Source organism: Ptiloglossa arizonensis, chromosome 5 (assembly GCF_051014685.1).
Source record: "Ptiloglossa arizonensis isolate GNS036 chromosome 5, iyPtiAriz1_principal, whole genome shotgun sequence".
Taxonomy (NCBI): domain Eukaryota; kingdom Metazoa; phylum Arthropoda; class Insecta; order Hymenoptera; family Colletidae; genus Ptiloglossa; species Ptiloglossa arizonensis.
The window spans coordinates 24,443,491-24,468,072 of NC_135052.1; the positions used below are offsets into that span (position 1 = coordinate 24,443,491).

Sequence of the window (24,582 nt, forward strand, 5' to 3'; positions counted from 1 at the left end):
GAAATACACTCGATGCGTCGAATTCTCTCAATTTATTTCCAACGTTAATTCGTTAACCGTGACCGTGTCGATCGCGAAACATTATTCAACAATTTCCACTGCTCGACGATTTTTAATGCGAGAATAGATTTTTATTCCAATATCCAACCATCCTCTTCGTTCTCGCTATTCTCCGTGTTACAACAACGTGTTGTGCGAGACAAGTGTGTAAATAACGAATTATGACTCCTTTCCAACCGCCACGAGTGCGTACAGTGACGGATTATAATTAGACACGTAATTAGGGAAAGTTTCGGGACGACCATTTTGCAAAGGCACAATGGAAGTCGAACAACGCAGAGCTTCGGGAAAAGCAGTTTAAAGTTTCCATGGCTCGGTACTCGAAAATGAAAATTTCCACTATTAGTTTCGAACTCGACTCTAACTTCGAAAGAGCAAACGTCGTTATCGGGCATTCGCGCGCACAAGTGTACAAGTCCTCGGACGATCATCGTGGGGGGAGGGGGGAGGGGTTTAAACTGCCTTTAATTGGAATTGATACCCGAGGGGTGGGGACCGGTTGAAAAAGTTCGTGAAAAAAAAAGGAAGGGTGAAATTCCGAGCAACCTCTCGTGAAATTTTACAGGATCGTGCAATCTCCTTTGGAGAAAAAGGAAAATTTCCCGAGCTTGACTTCGGACCGTAATTAAAGTTCGAAGAAAGCACTCCGGGACGAGGAACGGGAAGTCGTCGAAAAAAAAAAATGGGAGGGGGGCGGGCGGCGGGGTGGGGGGTGGGTAAAATCAAGGGTGTATCGTTTCGCGCGTTAGCGGCGCTGAGTGACGAGTTTGCATAGCGAAGTGGGTATAAGGAGAATCGATAAACAAATAAAAAAAGACGAGGATGAGTAGCTCGAGTACCGATACATCGTCGCGTTAAACGAAACTCGAACAAAGGGGTTGGATATACGAGCGTGCGGTAAGTACGTGTGCACTTAGAAATTAACCCTCCGTGGAATCGATCTTTTTTTCGCAATTGGAGGAAAATAATTATGTTGTGTAAAATCGACGGAATGTCGATCTGTAAATGTGGATCAACGAATAGGTTTTGGAAATTTAGAGATTGCAAGGGTTTTTAACGTTTGTGGTAGGTTATCTAACGACGAAACTTATTGAACAGTATTAGATTGAACAGTATTAGATTGAACAGTATTACATTGAACAGTACTTAACGACAAAACTCATTGAACAGTATCACATTGAACAGTATTGCACTGAACAGTATTCTATTGAACAGTACTAAACGACAAAACTTATTGAACAGTATTAAATTGAACAGCATTACACTGAACAGTATTACATTGAACAGTATTACACTGAATAATATTACATTGAACAGTATTGCACTGAACAGTATTACATTGAACAGTATTTCACTGAACAGTACTATATTGAACAGTACTTAACGACAAAACTTATAGAACAGTATTAAATTGAACAGTATTATATTGAACAGTACTGTTCTACTGTACTACATTGAACAGTATTATATTGAACAATACTGTTCTACTGTACTACGTTGAACAGTATAATATTGAATAGTACTGTTCTACTGTACTACATTGAACAATACTGTTCTACTGTACTGCATTGAACAGTACTATTCTACTGTACTGCATTGAACAGTATTGTTCTACTGTACTACATTGAACAGTATTATATTGAACAGTACTGTTCTACTGTACTACATTAAACAGTATTATATTGAACAGTACTGTTCTACTGTACTACATTGAACAGTATTATATTGAACAGTACTGTTTAATAAGTTTCATCGAACGACAAAATTTGTCGAGCAACCCAGTACTATATTGTTTAATAAATTTTATCGAACGAGGAAACTTTTTGAACAACCTAATACTGTTCAATACGTTTTATCGAATGAAAAAAATTATTGAACAACCTAGTATTTGTGTGCATAAATGCTGAGTATGGAGTTCTGTTAAATTGTGTTGCATGTAGATAAACAATCGATAATCAAATTATTACCAACACTTTGAAACAATTGCTCGAAGTTCGGTTAAGATTGTTCCAAAGTTTCTACAATAAAGAAATTTACACATGTAGATATTCGGTGCGATTTTCCTCATCCGATGAAAAAATAAAAAAATGTGTACACAAAAGTTTTGTTATTGTTTCACGTAGAATCATTTCTCACCCCTTGCTTATACTACGAATTCTGGTGCAGTTTGTACAACAATATCGTTAATATTTTATCGTAAAAGCTTCGAAACAGTTGCACAACAAGTAACAGTTTCAACGTGTTTCTAACAATTGTGTATATCCAGCAAATATAAATTTTGCCTCGCAAGATTCTTTTTGAAATAAAGAATACTTTATTTTGAGAGGGATGATTTTTACTCGTAGCGACATAATAATGGTTCAACGCGAGATAAAAATTCGATTCCGTACGATAAAATGATTTTTAAGGAAATCGAGGTGCGATCGAGGATGGTTATAAAAAATATTAATTAATCGATGAAACGTAACGTGCAATTTGAATGTTACACAGGTCCATAAAGGGTTAAAGGTGTGTCAACGGGGGCGTTGTCGTCCTCGTATCGATTATTTTCAAAGAAAGGATTAAGAAAGGCATCCGTGGTGTGGAAAAAAATATTGTTGTTCCGTTCGTCGATGACTGTCGACGGTGAGAACAAGGACGAGTACCCTCCCTGGAGAGGTGGAGGTGGGAGGGAGGGTCGGTGGTGAAAAATGTCGATTGTAATTAGCGTTAAGAGGTTCGATCGCACCAACACGTTGCATTTCCTCTCGTGCAATATTAACTGCGTGTTTCGGCCCCCCGTGATAACGAACGGATAATTAGTACATAGTTAATAACATATTCTAGCCGATCGATCATCTGGAAGTAACCTTGAGTCCTATTCCTTAGTGGAGAGACGAAAGAAGTATTGCTGTCTAGATTATGATTTCTTCGGTTCGTGATTTGTATTTTTTTCTCATGATAGACAGGTTATTTTGTAACGAGATTTTACAGATATGTTTCTCCATCTTACGAGTATGCACAGTATTTTTTCCAGTCGGAAATATTCAAAATTGTTGGAGTTATAACTAATTGTTTAACGGCTCTTCTAAAAAAAAGATGCTCTGTTGGCTTTGACGATTTCAGCTAATCCGCTAATCTCGCAAACAGGACGAGAAAGTATCTTCAATAGGAAGGATATAGTTACTGGAGGATATAGGGTGAAGTAAAAATCTCGATAAATAAACAAACGGTGGAACTTTGAATTTTGAATTTATATTTCTCGGCTTTGCTTTGCGTTTGGTACGTTAAAAAAAATAGTAAAAGTCAATAGTTTCGAGAATCTCTAATTCCAACGATAAAGGAACGTCTACTGTAGATTTTCTCCAAATATGAAGTGAATCGGTCGACTGGATCACGAGAGCCAGTTTAAATAATAACGTTCCGACAAAAATGCATTCGAAGTTCTGTTAGCAATTTCAATGTTCGAACTTTTTTATCGTTGGCGTTTACACGAATCGAGGCAAATGGTTTCGCATAATTGTTTTCGTGGCCTTTAAGGGAATTGAATAAAAAAACAAATCGACCTTTTTTCGAAAATCTAGACCGCGATACCAGCTTAAATCCGCGAACGTTGCACGTCACGAAATTACGATCCGGCTGGGAAGACACGTTGTCGCGCTAGGATCGATCCTTCGTGAATTTTTAATCGCGAAACGAGCTCGCAGGAGACCCGAAACTCTCGTCAGTGAGAGAATAAATGGCTTTGCTTCAAATGGCTTTTTTTATCCGGACGAAAATTTCGAACAAAGATAAACAGTTCTCCGAACGAAAATTACGGTTCGAATCGTGGAACGGAATACTTCGGGGTCTATAGTGCGTCAGTTATGCGAGCGTTTGCCAGAAAATTCGTGACTTTAAAATTTTTTTTCCATTCTCGACCATTTCGTAGCTTTTTTCAAGAAGATACAAATCCTATCAGGTAGAATTAAAATCAGTTTGGTTTGGAAAATTGATTGTATCTGTTATGCAACGGGAAGTTATTTTATTTATTTTTAATATTGTAACTGGTTACCGCCAGTTTGTAATTGCACACCGATTTGTAGAGGAGGAACGATCAAATTCTCGAAATAAATAAATAAAAAAAAAAAAAAAGGAAAAAATACTAAAACTACATCGTGTTCAAAATTGCCTTTAATTTACCGAGAACTTTTTTTCGGTTTTTTTTTGTCGATTTATCGCTCGAGATTCGCGTGTTTGTTGAATCTGAATTTTTTATTTTATATCTGGACATTAAACCGAGTATTTTCAATTATTAGGATCGCTTCACTAACGGAGAGAATTAAACAAAGGATAGACAGTTTGTCCAGAGAGGAAAAATGATAAAATTCTTCAAATCGACGAATCGAAGAAATAATTGAACGAATTGAAATAATTGAATCTAATATAGGTATATCGCAAAGATTGAATATACGTAGAAATTATTATTGGAGGTAAAATTTTCCCGATTGATTTACGAAAAAATGTTTGAAAAAAAATGAAACAAACAATAATGTAATTCTGAAACAACGAATAAAATTATTCTAAATTTTTATACGCGACGAATGAAATAAGATCGAAAGTTTTTGATTTTTCATAGTTTTAATAATAAAGTATTAAATATTCGTTGGTTTCGTGAATTTTATATCGTGATTTTGCAAAAGTTCGATGAAAATTAATATTTAAAAATTTTTCAAATGGACGATGCGGAGAATGCAAACGTATAAAAATCACAAGACATTATTTGCAAAAGTATAAAAATCGCAAAACATTTTTTGCAAATGTATAAAAATCATAAGACATTATTTGCAAAAGTATAAAAATCACAAGACATTATTTGCAAAAGTATAAAAATCATAAGACATTTTCTGCAAAAGTATAAAAATCATAACATTATTTGCAAAAGTATAAAAATCACATGACATTTTTTACAAAAGTATAAAAATTGCAAAACATTTTGTGCAAAAGTATAAAAATCATAAGACATTATTTGCAAAAGTGTAACAATCACAGGACATTTTTTTGCAAAAGTATAACAATCACAGGACATTATTTGCAAAAGTATAACAATCACAAGACATTTTTTGCAAAAGTATAACAATCACAGGACATTTTTTGCAAAAGTATAAAAATCACATGATATTTTTTACAAAAGTATAAAAATCATAAGATATTTTTTGCAAAAGTATAACAATCACAGGACACTTTTTGCAAAAATATAAAAATCACAGGACATTTTTTGCAAAAGTATAAAAATCACAGGACACTTTTTGCAAAAGTATAAAAATCATAAGACATTATTTGCAAAAGTATAACAATCACAGGACACTTTTTGCAAAAGTATAAAAATCACAGGACACTTTTTGCAAAAGTATAAAAATCATAAGACATTATTTGCAAAAGTATAACAATCACAGGACACTTTTTGAAAAAGTATAAAAATCACATGACATTTTTTTCAAAAGTATAAAAATCACATGACATTTTTTACAAAAGTATAAAAATCACAAAACTTTTTTCTACACAATTTAGTTTCAAGTTGACAGTGATCGAAAATTCCATTAAAATGACGAACGACTATGAAAACTGAATCTATTTGTGAAATAAGTACGAGCAGCAGTGAGTGTGTACCCTCGCGAGTATGTTCCATGGTAAAAATATTTTTCCAAGTGCAACCGAATAGGAAAATATAAACGTTCGAATCGTTGGGCAGAGGGAAACGATAGTCGTGAAACGATGATCGATACGAACGTTCGATTCGTACACGTATCACGAGTTTAAAATACGAAATACACTGTAACGTTTTAATAAAAATTTAAATTGCTCAAATCCGTATACAATTTTACGATTTTTCTTCATTCCTTCTCTCATTGGGCGAAAGAATTAAATTTTGATTAAATAAATTCGAATAAATCGTACGTTCGATTTTATTCGCCTTTTAATCCTTTATAAAATTTTGCCTCTTCGATGAGGTAATAACGCAGACCAATTGTCAAAGTCGAGAGACATTTACTGATCGTGTTTGTTCATATTCTGTATTTTAACAATGACTTCGAGAGTTGAATCGAAACGATCACCGTTTTTCTAAAAATAGTTTCCAAGTCGTGGAAACGATCTCGTTGTTGTTTCGAATCGTACATTTCGACGAGAGGAACGAAAAAAGTCTCGAAGTTATGTTTCTTATCCTATATACAAATTGAACCGTGGAAATACGAAGAACTATCCGGGAGAAAGTCACAACGAAGAAGTAAACACACTGATAGGAAAACAAGTTTCATCGAGGTCATTTTTTCGAGATTTCAAGGTCGTTTCTTTCAAACGAACTATCCATTTATTTTTAGATAAATCGATTCTCCTTGCAGGCGTGAAAACTAGCGAAACAATGCACATACTCTGTGCATATACTTCTTCCATCATTTTTTTTTCTTTTTTTCTAAAATAAATACACAAAGTGTTGGTTGAAGTTCTGTTCCCTTACAAAGAACGATAACAATTTTGCTGCTGTTCAGTGTACACTTTCGAATTTTTTTTTATTGAATTTTCTTCCAATTACGTTAATTAACATTGTAAGATACGTAGGTTGCCAGACTGATGTTTCTTTAGTTGTAAAAAGCAGCTGAGTATAGATATAGAAAGGAGAGAATTTTTTGTCTACTTTGTACACAATGGAAATTGTACTTTCAACTAAATATTCATTTTAGAAATAAAAAAAAGAGAACTTACTCGAAAACCTTTTCTGCTTTTTTGTCGAACTTTGAAAGCCAATATCAACGTTCCGTTTGCATTTTTATCCGGTTGAAAACTTTGCCTTTTAACCCCATTTATCTCGTCAAAGCAGTATGGTTGTGTACTTCTTAAAGAGGGGTGTTTCTTAAACGACTCGAAACTTGCATTTGGAGTATGAATCGTTAACACTAAAATTACCAACAGCGAACGTATTCCCTACCGTATATACAGGTTGTTAAAAAAAGGATTCAAGACTTTAAGGACACCTGGTATATTCATCGAGAGAAGTAAAAAAATATTTAATTAACTGAAAGTCAATTCATTCAACGAAAAATCAATTTTTATTAGAGTTTCTCCGCGACAAATTGTACATAATTCAGAAATATTTTCAAGAAGATTGTTACTAATATCCGTAAAGATTATTCCACGGATGCAAATTTAATACGAACCTCCTTTGTTACAAAATTCAATATTTCTACCCTCTGTTGCAAAACTCGCATTCACCGGATCTATTCATACGTTATTTATACCTTCCATGCTGTTTACAGGTAATGAATAAACTATTGCTTCAAAGTCTCGTTCGAGAAATTCGAGCCCAGTGTATTAAAAGTCGATTTTCCGTCGAAAGGAACAACGTTGAAATTTACGTTGATTAAATAATAGATTGTTCGATAAGATTCGTCGTTTTATTTTTCTAAAGATGGTACTACTGCTTGACGAACATGTGTGAAGTTTCATGTATATATGTCGACTCGTCAGTATATCTACACTTGTTTCAAGTTGAAATTTCATACCATTTTTTTCACAATGGAAAAAGTGACAAAACTGATTTCAAAACCTAGTATTTCTTTTGAAAAAAAATCATAAGTGTTAAAAAATAAAGAATAAATGAAAATTGAAAAAAAATCACAAGTGTTAACAAATAAATAATAAATGAAAATTAAAAAGAAAACCCAATTGTTAAAAAATAAATAATAAATGAAAATTAAAAAAAAAAATCACATATGTTAAAAAATAAATAATAAATGAAAATGAAAAAAAAATCACAAGTGTTAAAAAATAAATAATAAATGAAAATTAAAAAAGAAATCACATATGTTAAAAAATAAATAATAAATGAAAATTAAAAAAAAAATCACATATGTTAAAAAATAAATAATAAATGAAAATTAAAAAAAAAAAAAAAAACACAAGTGTTAAAAAATCACGTTTCTAGGTTCGTCTCGAGTACGTTCGTCGTGTTTCGTGTCTCGATCGTCGTTGTATCGTGCAGTGGACACGTTCTAAGAATCCCCCCACCCCAGATAGAAGTCCACTGTCTTCGCGGGGCGCGATAAGCCCTCTTAAATCCTCGGAAGATTTAATAACTTGTAATATCCGGCCGGATACAGGAACGTCTGTGCGAAATCGTCCGTATAACCTGTTTCGCGAAATTCCGTGTAAACGGGGTGGGTGGTGGATCTTCGAAACGAGGAAAATGAATTCCTTCGACTGCACTGGACGGCGAAAGATTAAGCAAAATTCCAATTTAACTTTCGAAGATCGTCTGACGGATGTCCAGACGTCTTCCAGGGAAACTTTCATATCTGTCCAGACAATTCCCTACAGGGGATGAATTCGTTTCACCCCTTGGTGGAGTTCTCGAGCGAAGGTACGGTGAAGTGGGGGTAGGTGGAGATGGAGATAAATGGACGGCGAGGCTGCAGATTCAAAAATTAACTTAATAATTTAGCCGGTGCAAGAACAATTCTGACCATTATCGTCCCCCAACGTAATCCCTGGTGATTGCACAGCACTCGGCTGTGTAACTGGTCCGGTAATTACAATAGACAGTGGTAATGGGGGAGAATCGATTTCCATACGGAAATTGGACGAGAGCCGATGCGTCTGCCAACAATCGAATCCGCATTAAGTATTATTCCCGGAAAATATTACGGTCGTCGTAGCGCGCGAACACCCCTGGGCCCTGTGTAACTTCATGGTAGTCGTTTCGCTCCTAACCTAATCGCCCGTGAGATTCATGGAGTTGGTTCACAGGATAAACGGTGCTCGTGAATTTCTGTATGTTCAAGAAACGCTGGAATTAACCATCGAGCGTACATTGGTTCGCTATAGTAAACCGTGATAGGGGTGGTTGGTGAGTTTTGGTCAGGGGTTGCGTCACTTGTGGTCAGAAATTGATCGTTTTTACGAACGTTTATGCGTTATGCGAATGTGTGTCAATTTGAATTTTAATTTAGAAAAATAAAATGAAAGAAAGAGAATAATAAATTGAATTCGAATTTGAATTCGAATTTGAATTTTAATTTAGAAAAATAAAATGAAAGAAAGAGAAAAATTAATTGAATTTGAATTTGAATTCGAATTTTAATTTTAATTTAGAAAAATAAAATGAAAGAAAAAATAAAATAAATTGATTTTGAATTTGAATTTAAATTTAAATTTAAATTTGAATTTGAATTTGAAATTGAATTTGAATTCGAATTTGAATTCGAATTTTAATTTTAATTTAGAAAAATAAAATGAAAGAAAAAATAAAATAAATTGATTTTGAATTCGAATTTGAATTTTAATGTAGAAAATTAAAAATATAACAATGGAAGAGGTATTTAGTATACTCGAATCGTCTGAGATTGGAAAAAGTAAAGTTTTAGAATGTAAATCAGTCTCATTATCGTTAGGTTTATGGATTTTTAAAATTTTTATATTTGAATTCTTTATGTCGAGTTAAAGTCGAACAGTAAATTTCTCTTTGTATTTTTTTGTATCTCTGAGGCTATAACTCGACAGTTTTTCGAAGAGAATGTATCATTCTGAGTGTGGATGATTCGGTGATTAGGTATTTTTTCATCAGCAGAGGTACAGAGATCATCCCCAACTTGAAAGAAATTTTCGAACGAAGATTTTGTTATTTTATTATATTTTTTTTAATTTCTAAGGCAAACTGTACTAACGATATAATCGAGGAAGTGTCCCTCTGGGTCAGAAACGACCCATAGCTGGCACGACGAGAATTAAAATTGTAACTTCCAGACAAATTATAATCTTTTGGAATTTATAATAAGTACTTTTAAGTAATACATAAACACCACATCGAGATATTTCTCGATGACTCAATGACCCAAATCCAGACATACAAAAGATGAGACCAGTATTATAAATGAGTCCTCAACAGTAAAAGTGATTCGAAAATCAAAATGGTACTCAGTACAAATGATGAGCGTGAAGTTTTAAACAGCACGAAGAAAGTGAATAAAGCAGAAATATGACCTGATCGTCAGGATGTCACTTTGGAATAGCATAACGGGCGAACGAATAAGAAACGAAGGCAATTAATACCCCATGGAAGACTTTGCTAGGTTCAAGATGCCCGAGATGCTTAACAATGACGAAAAATTCGAACGGAAAGGAATTAATACAGAGTACCGATGGTTTGCGATCTTCATTGGCAAGTTTCTGTCTTTCGTCGGGGACTTTGTCATTTTGGAGCAGAGGGGACTACATAACGAGCGGATGAATAAGAAACGAAGGCAATTAGTATCGAGTACCGATCGTTTGCGATCCCCTGGTCTGTTCTCAGCTAGCTTTTGTCCCACGGAGAACACCATCTCGGCGCGCTAATGGCGCCGCGGTACCGGACCAAGGAGTGCCGTAACGAGTGTAACAATAAGAATCGCGGGAGCATAATGCAGCAATTCAAAATTAACCGTGGGTTGGTGTTCCTAATTCGGTTCCTTGGTGGCTTTTGTTCGTGTTAAAGCTCACCGAAATGAGCTCTAATTAATACACCGAATCGAGTAACAATACTCGCAGTTATCACCGGTGAAAACTTTTACCCCGTGGCAGGCGGATGGGGATGGGGGTGGGGGAAGGGGGTCTGAATCAACGACGAAGTGGATGGAAAGTTTGTTTTCCCTTGTTCGTCCTTAATGACGTACAAATTGGTTGACTTCGTGCCACGACGAAGCCCGGGACTACAAAAGAAAATACATCGGGTCGCGAAAGTGGAACCGTTGGATACAAGGCGTTGGCAGCGAGCCGAGTTCACCCGGTCGTGTCTCGGGCGAGGGGGGGTGAGGTCGCCCGCCCGCCCGGCTGGTCGGCCGGGCGGGCGGGCGGGCTTCATAATTTGCGATCGAGTCAGCGGATTCGGGGCGTTATTAGGTACCGCTAGGGCTCGCCTTTATCGTACCAGCAGAATCTAAGGGACGTGAAGCAACCTCCGTCTTCTTTGAAGCGGAATCTCACGAGGATTATATCGACGCCAGGGCACCACCAGTATTCCGTTGCACCAGGATCGACCGAGTGTTTAATAACCGGGCCGAAGTAAAAAGTTCTGAGCGTTTTTCATCGGGCAGCTTCAGCGAGTTGTATCTCACGACGTGTACGTTGAATCTTGTCGTTCTGTACCGCGACTCACAGTCGAGGCAATGCTTTGAAGAAAGTTTGATGATAGTTTTGCGTTCAGTGGATCCAGTTGTGTGTCAGAGCGTTCCGAAATGGAGGTAAAAGAAGAGAAAATTCGATAAATCTATCGAATAATCATTCGGTACCACGACCAATGGGAAGGGCTGAGCAGGTGAGAACAATTGGTGCTGTTTATGGACCCGATAAGGTATCGAATGCAACAGCAGAGCGATGCTTCCAACGCTTCCGGTCTGGTAATATGGACGTCGAAGATGAGACACGCTCTGGTGGGCCAATCGTCGAAGATGTTGATGAAATTATGGAAATCGTCGAGTCAGACCGGCATGTGAGCACTTGTTCCATTGTCCAGGAATTGAGGATCAGCCAGGGAACCGTTTGGAACCGTTTGCACAAGGCTAGTCTCAAGAAGAAGCTCGATGTATGGCTGCCAAACGAATTGACGCAAAAGAACCTTTCGGAGCGGATCGATGTCTGCGATTATTTGCCGAAGCGTGACAAAATCGATCCATTTTTGAAGCGAATGGTGACTGGGGATGAAAAATGGGTCACATGCGAGAACAACAGGCGAAAGAGATCGTAGTCCAAGCGCGGTGAGCCGGCCTGAACGATCGCCAAGCACGGATCAACGACCAAGAAGGTTTCACTGTGTGTTTGGTGGGATTGGAAGGGAATCCTCCACTATGAACTGCTCCCATCGGGCCAATCACTCAATTCGGACCTATACTGTCAACAACTGACCGGATTGAAGCAGCCAATCGACGAGAAGCGTCCAGAATTGGCCAATAGGAAGGGTGTTGAGTTCCAGGAAGACAACGCCAGGCTGCATGAATCTTTAACTACGCGCTAGAAGCTCCGAGAGCTTGGACGAGAGGTTATATCGCACCCACCGTATAGCCCAGATCTGACACCAAAGGATTATCACCTTTTCAAGCATTTGCAAAATTTTCTTCATGGTGAAAAACTGGCCTCAAGAGAGGCTAGCGAAAACGAACTGGTCAAGTTCTTTTACCAATCAGGGACGAGGACCTCTTCGATCACGGAATGATGAAATTGCCTTCGAAATGGACAAAAGTTATCGAACAAAACGGCGCATATTTGATCTAAATCCGAGAATTCTAACTTTGTTAATTTCATCGTCGAAGTGAAGAGAAAAAACGCTCAGAATTTTTTACTTTACCCGTTATTCCCTATTGTGTTCTATTCCACGAGATGCAAAACCACCACGTACCATTGGGTTGTTTGGAAAGTCATTTCCGTTTTCAAAAATGGAGAGTATATAATTTGATAAAATGTTTATACACTCTTAAAAAATCGTGTTTCATTCTCACCAAAAAAGAAACTAAATGACTTTCTGAACAACCCAATATAATGGGATTGGGCAATGTGATCGGTTCGGACTACGAATGGCTGGTCGTAGAGAAATGATTGAACGACTGTGAACAAGTGTTATGGAGGTTTCGAAGTGGTTGGTAAAATTTCGGAATCTCCCAAAAAGAATGACCATCCACCTGACGAAGAGAAATTGTTGCGAAAGATTCCCAAGTGGAACGAGAACTGGACCTCGAGCACAAAGGATTCGTTCGTCGTAGGTGTACTTACACTTGGTAATGGAAGAAGTTCCCGCGCTGCTGCCTTGTTTCTTAAACTTGTCCCCCATAGTGACCTTCCTGCGGATGTTTTTGTCCGGCTGAAAGACTATGATGTAGACCTTTGGCGAATAGAGACAGACGAGGGTCACCGAAGCGCTGAGACTGATCGCCACACAGAGTGTGGTGATCTGGGTCTCGTGAGCGTTCCCGGTACCGAAGTAGATCGGTACGAACGCCAGCCAGATGATGCAGGTGGTGTACATGGTGAACCCGATGAACTTGCTCTCGTTGAAGTTCTCCGGGATCTTGCGCGTCTTCACCGCGTAGATCGTCGACACGACGATCAGTAGGGCGTTGTACAGCTGCGAGAACAGGAAGCTCATGTCCTGGATGTTGCACTTGAGGATCACCTGTTTGCGATCCGGATAGGAGAATCTGGTGCCGGGTGGCTCGATGATCATCCACACCAACGTCAAGACGATCTGGGAACGATAAGAGAAACGTGATCCCAAGGTGTGTCGAATCACCACTGGGGAATGATCTCCAATTTCGGAACGAAGGGGTCTATTAGTCTAATCCAGACTAGGACCATTAGGCTGTCCAGGTCTCCCGCGGCCTCAGGGATTCCGTCTACCGTTTACGCAACACTGTGTCGTCCGTGAACCTCCATAATGGATAAGGAACGGTTAGAAGGGGAGACGAGGTGGACGAGGATCCCCTTTGGACAGTGCTGGTGTAATCGGCCAGGTGGATCAATGCCATTGTCGACGATCGTGCTGGAATCCAACAACACTCTAGAGGTCCGCTACACTCACCTGTAGAGCGATCAGAGCAGCAGCGATGCAGACCTGGGACGTGGGACTGATGTATCTAGGTCTGACGGCTGACCTCGAGGCGGAATCGAAGATTCTTGCGATCCTGTTGGTCTTGGTCAACAGTGCGCCGTAGACGGCGCTGAAACTCACCCCGACACCGAGCCTCTGGAGGATACAGGTGAGCGTGGTGGGTGTCGCGAGCAAGAGGAACGTGTTCAGGTAGCAAACAAGCACTCCGGCCAAGAGGATGATGGTCAGCTCGCGGCCCGACGCTCTGACCACGGGAGTGTCTCTGTGATGGAACAACAGACACGCGACCGCTAGGGTAGCCGCGATCCCAAGGCACGAAATCACTGCTGGAACGACCGCGAACGCGCTGTCCCATCTGATGTGGTTGATCGGTAACTGGTAGCAGCCCCTCTTGTCCTCGTGTGGCCAGTAGCCTGGCCCGCAGTCCACACAGGTGTACTCGTCGTAGACGAACTCGTACTCCTCGCACTGGTCGCACACCCAGCAACAAGTGTCACCCTGTTGCTTCTTTATCATACCTGGCTCGCAGGGCAATGAGCACGCAGACGTCGGTATGTCCTTCGTGCCCCTTGCCCAAACCAGCTCGTCCGTGTGGATGTCCAACGAGTTGTACCATTTACCTACCACCTAGTGCAGGATTCACACCGTTATTTACCCGTTACGTTCGTTCCTTTTCCCCTGTATTTCGGAGAACAGCGACTCCGGGGCGAAGATTTCGATCGCACGAAATTACACCGTGGTCTTTCGTTTTACCTCGGGGCCAGTTTACCTCAGGGATCGCGTGTCTCTGGCTTGCCTCTCTATTAACTCTTCGAGGCACGGTCGTTAAACGTGCGAAACGATACGAAATAACTAAAATTAAAAGATAGATTAATTAGATATTCAATCGCGAGACTATTGACACTCTCACCGTGTGAGTGACCACCGTACTCTAACTTGTATGGAGTTATTTTATTGGGTTGTTCGGAAAGTCATTTCGTTTTACAAAATGGAGAATGTTTAATTTAATAAAATGTTTATACACTGTAAAAGAATCGTGTTTCATTTTCACTAAAAAAAAAAAACGAAATGACTTTCCGAACAACCTAATTTTTTCGTTGAAAAATATCCTATCGTGTGTACCAGGATATTAAAAAGGACATTTCTTAACCCACTATGCCCCGAAGAGTTAAGCAGTCAGTGTGGAATTGATCAGTGCTTTGATAGTATACAGAAGGATATCCATGTACGAATATATCGGAAGAACGTACAATTTATTCAAAATGAGACTCGTAACGTGTCTTTAGAAAACCGTTTCTTTCACCTACACGATAAGAGAAACCGAACACCGTACGTTCTATTCGTTTCCGAGAAATGGAAACAGTTAACGTCTGCACTACGCGCTAATCGGTTGAATACATTCATGAGGCAGAGCCGCAAGGTGGAGATAGCGAACAAAGATGGCGGGAGGTGGAGGTGGTGAATAAAGCGATGGAGGTAATCGAGGACTTCCTTGTACGAACATATTTTAAAGTGGGATTAATTTATTCAAAATGGAACTCGTAACGTATCTTCGATAAATCGCTTCTTTTACCTACGCAATAAAAGAAATCGAGTATCGTACGCTCTGTTCACTTTCGAGAAATGGAAACGATAGCTTCGAGTCTGAGTTGCGCGCTGACTGGTTGAATAGATTCATAGGGGCGGAGTCACGAGGCGAGAGGCGGAGCTAGTAAACAAAGTGGTAGGGGTAACCGGTCAGTGGCTCCGAGCGAACGAAATCTTTCTTCTAGACCGTGGCTAGAGAACAAGAATCGAGCACGGTACGAAACCGAATTTTCAAAATTTAAAAAAAAATAAAAAGTGCGTAAACAATAATGCACAATTTTTCTTCAATTTTGCTTCAAAAGAAATTAATCGTACGATTGGCCAAGTCTCATTATTTATGCGTCGAGTGTATCTACTGGCATGGAACCTGATTTAAATTGAACATTAACAAATTATGGTGGGTTAATGTCTATTTTTTAAATATTCATCGAACACTTTTTACACGTGATCGATTCTTCTCTCTCTGAACGCGCCGAGTATCTTGACTGATTGAGGAATGATCGATGAAGCTCTCGAAGAGAGTTTCTTTTTTCTTTTTACATCAGCGATAGAAAGTTTGGTGAAAATAAAAGCTTGAGTGTGATTGCAACTTTCAAGAGGAAGCATTGATTGACGTTGAAATTTTCGTTGAATACACAAACGAGGGTTCGTTAAACCGATACCCGGCTGTAGCTTTAGATAGCACTCGACGCCTGTTACGCGTGTGCACTCTAGCCAAAATTATTTTTCAACGATGATACTTTTTGAAATCGACAAGTTTGTTATCGAGCAGAGGAGAATTGGATTATTCGTAACAATTTCAGAATCGTTTGTTTCCCCCTGGTGTTCCTTTTTCGGTTGCAAAAACACCGCCACGAACCACTGTCTCAGCGTTTTAACCGGGGATAATAAATATTTTTGCAAGGTTGTAGAATCGGTTGCTCGAATTCGATAGTACTGTCCGATAATGAGATACGAGATACACGCCTTTCGCGCCGGGACATTGATATACGAGCGGAGCAACATTTAAAAAAGATTTCACTCTATCTGCTATCGGAAAATATACGGTGGTGATCTTTTTCTCCTTTTTTTTTTTTTTTTATTAATGGCCGACACGGTAGGAACGCCGCGCAATAAAACTGGCGCTTTTTGACGATTTAAAGTTACCTGTTCCGGGAAGTAAAAAGTCATATTTCATCCTGTAAGTTGCATCCAGCGTGGGAAGGTGGATGCAACGAAGGTCACGTTGCAATTTATATCCCCCCAGAGCTACTTTATCGTTCGAAACGCGAGCGGCGCGCCCCACTCCGCGTTGATTTACGATTTTTATCGAGAAACAATCGTTAATTGGATACGCGAGCCCCCCGCTGGGAAAGCTCGTGTTGTTTCGTTTCGATGAAAAAGTGGCGGATCAGGAACGAGTTAATGCGCGAACAATTTGTCTTCGGGCCTCGGGAATTAAGGGCAAACATCGCGCCACCGGAAAAACATTAACGAGACGTCCGTTGGTCAATATTGGCGTTGAAAATCGAACAATACGGCCCGAAGGAACGAAAAACCGGTGGCTCGTGGAATTAACCGCGCTCGAATCGCGTAATTTCCGGAAGAAGAGAAAAATTACGGTAAAAGTTTGATAGCTGCACGAAAATCGGAACTAGCGTAGCCAGCAAAGTAAGCTAGATTTCGAGCCAAAGGAGTGGGGGTAGGTAACGTGACGCGCGGCCCCCGTTGCTAAGCAACGTACGACGGAGTGGGGGAGATCGAGAGTGCATTATATTTCTGACCGTGAACGCGACACGACGTAGAGCCTCTAGAGAAATAAGCTAGATTTCGAGCCGGAGGAGTGGGGGTAGGTAACGTTACGCTACGCAACGTGCAGCGGAGTGGGGGACGTCGAGTGTGCATTATGTTTCCAACCGTGAACGCGACACGACGCAGAGCCTACAGTTCAGAATTATAAACTACACTTGTACGTTCCCCTATTTTGTTGCACGTTGCGATTAGAATCACAGTGACCAAGTTTACACATGTCGTATTTACACATTTAACGAGTAATAATAACTTTCCCGTATCGCTTATTAAATAGATAAGTATAATCCAAACTCTATCTCGTTTGGTCTCATTTTAACCGAAAAAACCTCACAAGTACATACGTTGGTAAAAGTTTCATTAAAAAAAAAAAGTTCCATCGTTGCATCGGTATTGTCTCATCGATATTCCAACTCGGATCGGGTTACATCGCCCGATAGTCGAGTTCCGTGATGTGTCGAGGGGTATTCCCTTCGGTAGTGGGGGGAATGAACAAAGAACAGATAGTCGTGCTGTAGATCGTTTCTTACAGTTATTCAACTTTTACTGTATTTCAATTTCGCGACGTGACCGTTCAAACGTCAGGTGTTGCCAACGTGTTTGCTCCGGGTCTCTAAGGAATAATTATCTATGGACCGGTGAAATTCGCCGAATCCAATAATAGGAACCTCGATTTCGATATTATTCCGGTTCGAACGAGCGTAAAAGTGCCGAAAGCGGTTCTCTGCGGAAAGTTTGCTTTCCACAGTTGAGAAAGGAGTGGCCCGTAATTCAGAAGTTCTAATTAATCGGGAAAAGGGGGCAGGGGTGGGGGAGGAGGCGGGAAGGAGGGGCGGGTTAGAGTCAAAAGTACTTTCACTTGCCCGATAGTGGTATCCATTAGAACCGTTCAGGTCCGATTTCCGGAAGTTGAGGATCTCGTACCGTGCTAGACCGTCCCCGTGCTCGTCGAACTTCACCTCGCTGCCAGCAGCATCTGAAAACATTACTCGTATCTCTTAGTTTGCGTCAAACATGTTTCATAAACCGACGGACAGTTCCGACTTTAATATTGTTGAAGTGAACAACGATTCTAATCACGAGGCGTGCACGCAGAGAAAGTTCATTTCATTGTTTCTTGGTACTGTGATCGTTATTTCTTTCTCGTCTCTTTTTTGTATATTTTGAATTATTATTGATTAAATTACGATGTCTTAGGGTAAGTGAAAATTCTGAAATAATTGAAATAATTGAATCTAATATAGGAATATCGTAAGGATTGAATATACATAGAAATTATTTTTCGAGGTTAAATTCTCCCGATTGATTTATGGTAAAATGTTGAAGAAAATGAAACAAATTGTAATGTAATTCTGGAACAATGTGGCGAATCAAATAAGTATGAAATCCTTTGATTTTCTACAGTTTTAATAGTAAAATATAAGATACCTTTTTCATGAACTTTATATCGCGATTTTGCAAAAGTTTGATCAAAATTGATATTTTCATTTCCGGTATGAACTGGAATAATTTTCTTACGCAGTCGTACGAAACAGTATCGTGCTGTTGTTCCAGCAGATGTTTGCGCCATTCTCGTAAACTGAGCTCTAATAGGATGTAGATATAATTCTAACCTACAACAGAGACGTTAAAGCCAACTGCAATGGCGCAGATGGTCCATCTATTGGATAGGATTCGGGATGGATGGAGTACGTACACGGTAGCCAGAAATATGAAGATGATTTAGTAGCTCGAGATGAAAGATGAATTTTGAAGATCAAAATAAGAGATAAATTTAAAACGTAAAGATAACTTTCGAATTTAAAATGAAAACTAAAGTGAGTGGATCGTGACAAAAATTACAACGAAATAAATAAAATTTTCCTACATATGAAAACATGTGCAATTATTATCGTGGAAGAGAATAAAACAATAGCAAAAATCTTTTCACTTCTGGATAAAACAATTTTTCACATAAAAATACTTACCGGTCGATTTAAGAAAGAAATACAACAAAATTGTATCCTTTTCTCTCGGCAACTGTCAATAAATAATATTGTGCTCCTATTGTTACACGTTCCGGGAAAAAATATTTCGCGGCACGGACCGAACGATATTCAGTGTTACGAAATTATTTAATTTCGTTTTTAAAACCGTGGTCCGTCTCTCCCGGAATTATCCTACGTAGAATTTTCCATGTAGAATGTGTCGTGAATCCTCGTGAAGGGAAATCAATTTTTCCCGTTTAACGTAATAATGTTCGTACGGCTTTGAGACTCGCGAGCTCGGCCATATTCAATTACTGTGTCCGCGTTTAATTTTTTTCTTTCGGAAAAAATAGAAAAAAAAAGAAAAAAAGAAAAAAGAAAAAGCGATTCGTTAAATTCATACGGATGGATTTATGCCCGCGGCGCGAGTTTCGTTTACTTATCGCTGGCTCGCTTCGGTTTTAATATATCCGAGGTCAAACGATCCAGGCAATATGGCTTTTAATTATGGCTCTTCCGCCTCGCGTAATTGACACGCGATTGTGCCTCAGTCCGGCCCTCCGGGCCACGATTCCGCCTGCGAAATAATTCGATGGAGACTAAAATTATATTTCCACTTTGTTTTTAATACGATCGCCACCACATCGGGATCGCAATATCTCGGATAAGCGAGAGGCAGATACCAAAGCCGTTTCGATAACCCTCCATTTAGCTGCACGGGACATTTTTCATTCAATATCGAACAGATGACGCACAGGGCCTTTTATTTTACATATTCTTCTATCACGATGCATTCGTCGATATTCGACGGGTACACTGTCATCCGTTACGCCTTCGTGTGCTCTTAGAGAATCGTCGGTATTGCCAAATTTATGGTTCGTATCGACGATCGTGGTGAGAAAATTATTTTGTTTAAACGATCGCGCCGAGGAAATTATTTTATTTGAACAATCGCGCCGAGAAAATTATTTTTTTTTCGATTGTTGTGCCAAGAAAATTATTTTATTTGAACAATCCTGCTAAAAAAATAATTTTTTTTTTCGATTATTGTGCCCAAGAAAATTATATTATTTGAACAATCGTGCCGAGAAAATTATTTTTTTTTCGATTATTGTGCCCAAGAAAATTATTTTACTTGAACAATCCTGCTAAAAAAATTAATTTTTTTTTCGATTATCGTGCCCAAAAAGATTATATTATTTGAACAATCGTACTGAGGAAATAATTTTCTTTTCGATTATTGTACCTTAGAAAATTATTTTATTTGAATAATCGTACTAAGAAAATAATTTTTTTTGAACAATTACAGTGCTGAGAAAATAATTTTTTTTGGAACAATTACAATGCTGAAAAAATAATTTTATTTGAACAATCATGCTGAGAAAATAATTCTTTTTTCGATAATTGTGTCCAAGAAAATTATTTTATTCGAACAATCGTCTCGAGAAAATTATTTTTCTTCAACGATCGCGCTGGGAAAATAATTATTTTGGAACAATGGCGCTGAGAAAATTATTTTCCTTCAAAGATTGCGCTGAGAAAATGATTTTTTTTCGACGATCATGCTGAGTAATCAGTCGCACGATGCCTGATACTTTTCTTTGTTGCTGGTTGAGAGGAAACGAGTAGTACTGGTTAAATATCAGATTGGGTCAAACCACTTCGTAACTGGGGAAGTAATTTCTCTGTTCTCGGACTTTAGATACCCCCAGCTTTAGAAAAGATTAACGTTAAATTAAGAATCGTATTTACATTCAACACACGTTGAATTGTTAAGGGGGAACATCATCCACCAGAACGAAAAAAATGTTTAGGAATTTTTTCTGACGATATAGAATGTCTGATATTAAAATTTCGTACGTATATTAAAAGTACACGTTTTGAGTCATATTTCTGCGAATTTTCATGATAAAATATTAATGCAGGTAGAAAATATAAGGTTCCTCGTATCATGTTACATTCTCACGTAGACAGAAATTTTAACTAATGAATAAAAAATGAATAACTTTCGACTTGTTATTTGTTCGATAAAAATTACAATCTGACTAATTGTCCAATCAAATTATGTTTTACGTTGAACGAACAAGAGCTTATCCGAATGACCATTAAATCGAATAAACGTTGCGAATAAATCGTTATAAAGAGTCATTATTCGTCAGCTGCTATTCGAATAAAATTCTGCCCATCTGTGGGTGGATTACTCTGGTTCCGATGGTCAGATTTGGACGAAATTAGATGTTTTAGAAACTAGACATTATCGTTTTGGATATAAAATTTTTAAAATATTAATTTCCATTTGTAAAAAAGAAAATATGAATTTTGCAATAAAAAGATCAACGGTCTTCAAAATTCTCTCAAAATCCTTACGTGCAACGATAGATAATATTATTACACTTCAAATTTCAAATCAATCGAACAAGTAGTTTACAAAACAATAAGTACAATATTGTCTCGACATGTAAAAATTATATATGCGAAGAAGAATCGATAATTGTTTGCAAAATATCTAAAAAAACAAATCTTAGTTTACACCTACTACAATCTAATTTCAAACTACCCCACTGATTCGATTTAAGCTTCAAATCAAATATTATATTATAAAACAATTTTATATTAATAAAACAATTACTTATACTTTACGTAAACAGCTTATATAATATATTACGTGAACAATTTATTTTAAATTCCTTGTTCCGTATTTGTAGCGAATCGTTGATCGTGAATATCAAATTTATTTAAATATATTACATTATATTTTCGATAATCAATTTGATTCGAGCAGTTTATCATCCGTTAAGACGATTCGGTTAACACGGCTGATGTTCGTAGTCTGGTTCGTATCGTCGCTGAAAATTTCCACGCCACGTAAAAATTCATTCCGGACCGTTTCGCCGTCCACGTGGCCCGCCGTAATCTTTGCGTCATCCGTTCAACTTCCGTGAAAGCGGCGGACAGATCGATCTAAACCATGGGCGAACTCACTGAAACCGGGCCATTATTTCCTGGACATTTCGTCGAAATCGCCACGTCGCGCGCGTCAAACCGAACGAATCGATAACGCTGCCCCGCGGATACAGCCCGATTCGATTCCGAGATACCGGTCTAATCACGTCCACACGTGGCCAGACACCTCGAGGCAAACGTCAGACGAGGAAACGGGTGTAACAAGGTTGAAGGTAGCGTTCAGAGCCTGTTCGGATGAGGCACTCGATGGCTGATAATTATTTTTCCCCAAGTGCCCACGTCTTTTATCTTCGACCCTCGGAACGTCAAGTGAAGTGGCCCGTGAAGTGCGCCGATTGGGTCAAAAACGACCCAGGGACAAACTCGTCTATTTTCAGTAGACGGACAACAAAAATAAGTTCTCCGTCGTTTATCGTTAAGTCTTCGAGTGAGGACGGGGTATGGGTCAAAAGTGACCCACGCGGGCAGTTCCGAACTTACGTAATTTTTCTTCCTTGATATTACTAAATATTGGATGAACAATGAAAAGTAGGATTTTTTCTTACTCATTCGAGGACATCAGTGGTTGAGAACCAGATTTTGGGGGCGTCTTCGTCTTTTATCATTTGTCGATCGTTCCGAGAATGGAGAACAAGAAAGGAAGCTTGAAGTAGCGTTCAGAGCCCGCTTGTGCGAGACACTCGATGGCTGATAATTATTTCTCCCGAAGTGGCTCCGTCTTTTATCTTTGACCCTCGGAACGTCAAGTGAAGTGGATCGTGAAGTGCGTCGAATGGGTCAAAAACGACCCAGAGATGAACTTGTCTAATTTCTTTTCTCGTGAATATTGTTATTAGATAGGCGATGAAAAATTAGTTGTTCGTTCTTGAACGATATCTCTTCGAGTAAGTAAAATGGGGTCTGGGTCAAAAGTGACCCATACAGATGGATCCTAACTTATCCAACTTTTCTTCGCGAATATTATTACTGGACAGACAATGAAAAATGAGTTCTCCGTTTTTTCAACGGTATCTCCTCCGGGTCAAAAGTGACCCCCACAGATAGATCCAAACTTATCTAACTTTTCATCATAAATACTATTACACGCAAAATGGGATACTTTCTCATGTCGTACGTTTCGCGTCGTTAAAAGCGTCACGGAACGGAGAACTGTTTTTTCAGGGATTGTCTTTCACGCTCGACGTAAACATAAAGGATGCTGGTGGCAGTGTGTGCGTTATCCTAAGAATGAAAAACGCGTGTAGAAAGGGTGAAGGTAGCATCACTGGTGATTTTACAGATCCCTCGGACGAGACGCTTGATAGCTGAGAACTGCAGGGTGATTCCCTCTCGTCGGTGGACTCAAAGGCAGTGCCAACGTCTAAACACCCTAGCGATAATCCCGTGTTTGTGTATAGTCCCTGTTGCGTCATTGGCTGTTCGACGACCACGATCACGACACTGAGGGAGGCTGGTCTATTTGTGAACTAAAAACGAGGAGATTCACCCAGGATTATCGCTGAGGTGTTAAGCTGAGGTAACACTTTATCGAGTCCACTGACAAGAGAATCAGTCTACAGTGTTTTGGGGGTGTCTTGGACATTTGTCTTCAACCGGTCGTTCCAAGAATTAAAATGAGGGTAGCAAGGTTAAAAGTGGTCTTTAGAGCTCTCTTGTCCGACACACTGTATGATCAAGCCCCATTTTTTTCGATCGTCTCTTTTATTTTTGATTCTCGAAACGCGAACCACTTTACGGGTCAAAAGTGACCCACACCAGTAGATCCAAACTTACCTAACTCTTCCTCGTGAATTCCAGCGTTACGTAACCGGTGAAAAATGAGATTCTTTACCACCGTTCGGAACGTTTCGCGTCGTTAAAAGCGTTACAGAATACCGCTTCGTTCATTGGAGATCCGCTCTTTCAGCGATCGTCTTTCACGCTTAATGGAAACATAAACAATGCCGTTGGAGTGTGCGTTATCATCGTCCTGAGAATGGAAAACGCGAGTAACCAAGGTTGAAGGTAACGTTGGTGCACCATCGATGATTTTCAGACCCTATCTGACGAGATACTCAGTGTCCGAGAACTTTGGGGCCTTCATCTCTAAATTGATCGTCCCGGGAGCCAATATGCCCAAACTGTCGTCCGTTGGTCTGCCAAGTGTCTCGTTGGAAAAACCCTTCGTTATTTGGGTCGGATGCGAAACTTGAACGTAAATCTTCGTTGCGTGTCGTCTTTGCAAATAGCGGGTGGAAAAAAACAATGGCATTGGAGACTGCACACATTTAGGATCGATACAGCAACGATCCCCCTGTGATACTACCCCGCCCCACATTTTTATCTCCATCTCTTTCTCGTTTTTCCGCGCGACTCTCAACTCCACCCTCTCCGTTTCCCTGTCGGAGTCGCGGAGCTTTGCTGGCCTCGGACGAGTTTTACCTCAACCCTTTTTAATGGGTCTGTCTTTATCGCGCGGGAGTACGTGAATAAAAAAAAAAAAAGAAAAAGAAAAAAGAAAAAAGAAAACCACCGCGCGGTCTGCGTTTCACTCGTCGGGTCTACGACGAGCCTAGGGGATGCTTTTTCAACTTGGGAACCGGACTCCGTGCTTTTTACAGCTTCGCCGAAAATTCGTGGTATCTGCCACGA

At 39.2% G+C, this 24,582-nt stretch overlaps 2 protein-coding genes across 9 annotated transcripts in view; one reads left to right on the forward strand and one right to left on the reverse strand.

The window, feature by feature from the left end:
• Atg4b (Autophagy-related 4b) overlaps positions 1-24,582 on the forward strand; it is an 87,329-nt gene that overhangs the window by 6,515 nt on the left and 56,232 nt on the right. The window lies entirely within an intron of this gene.
• The window catches only part of Mglur (metabotropic Glutamate Receptor), a 76,628-nt gene that overhangs the window by 3,831 nt on the left and 48,215 nt on the right, over positions 1-24,582 (reverse strand). For all 8 annotated transcript variants that reach the window (XM_076312549.1, XM_076312547.1, XM_076312545.1 and 5 more), the window contains 3 exons: positions 17,884-17,996; positions 13,616-14,272; positions 12,811-13,282 (listed from right to left, as the gene is read on the reverse strand). In XM_076312549.1, coding sequence (XP_076168664.1) covers positions 12,811-13,282; positions 13,616-14,272; positions 17,884-17,996 — 1,242 coding nt within the window. The remainder of the gene's footprint in view (positions 1-12,810; positions 13,283-13,615; positions 14,273-17,883; positions 17,997-24,582) is intronic.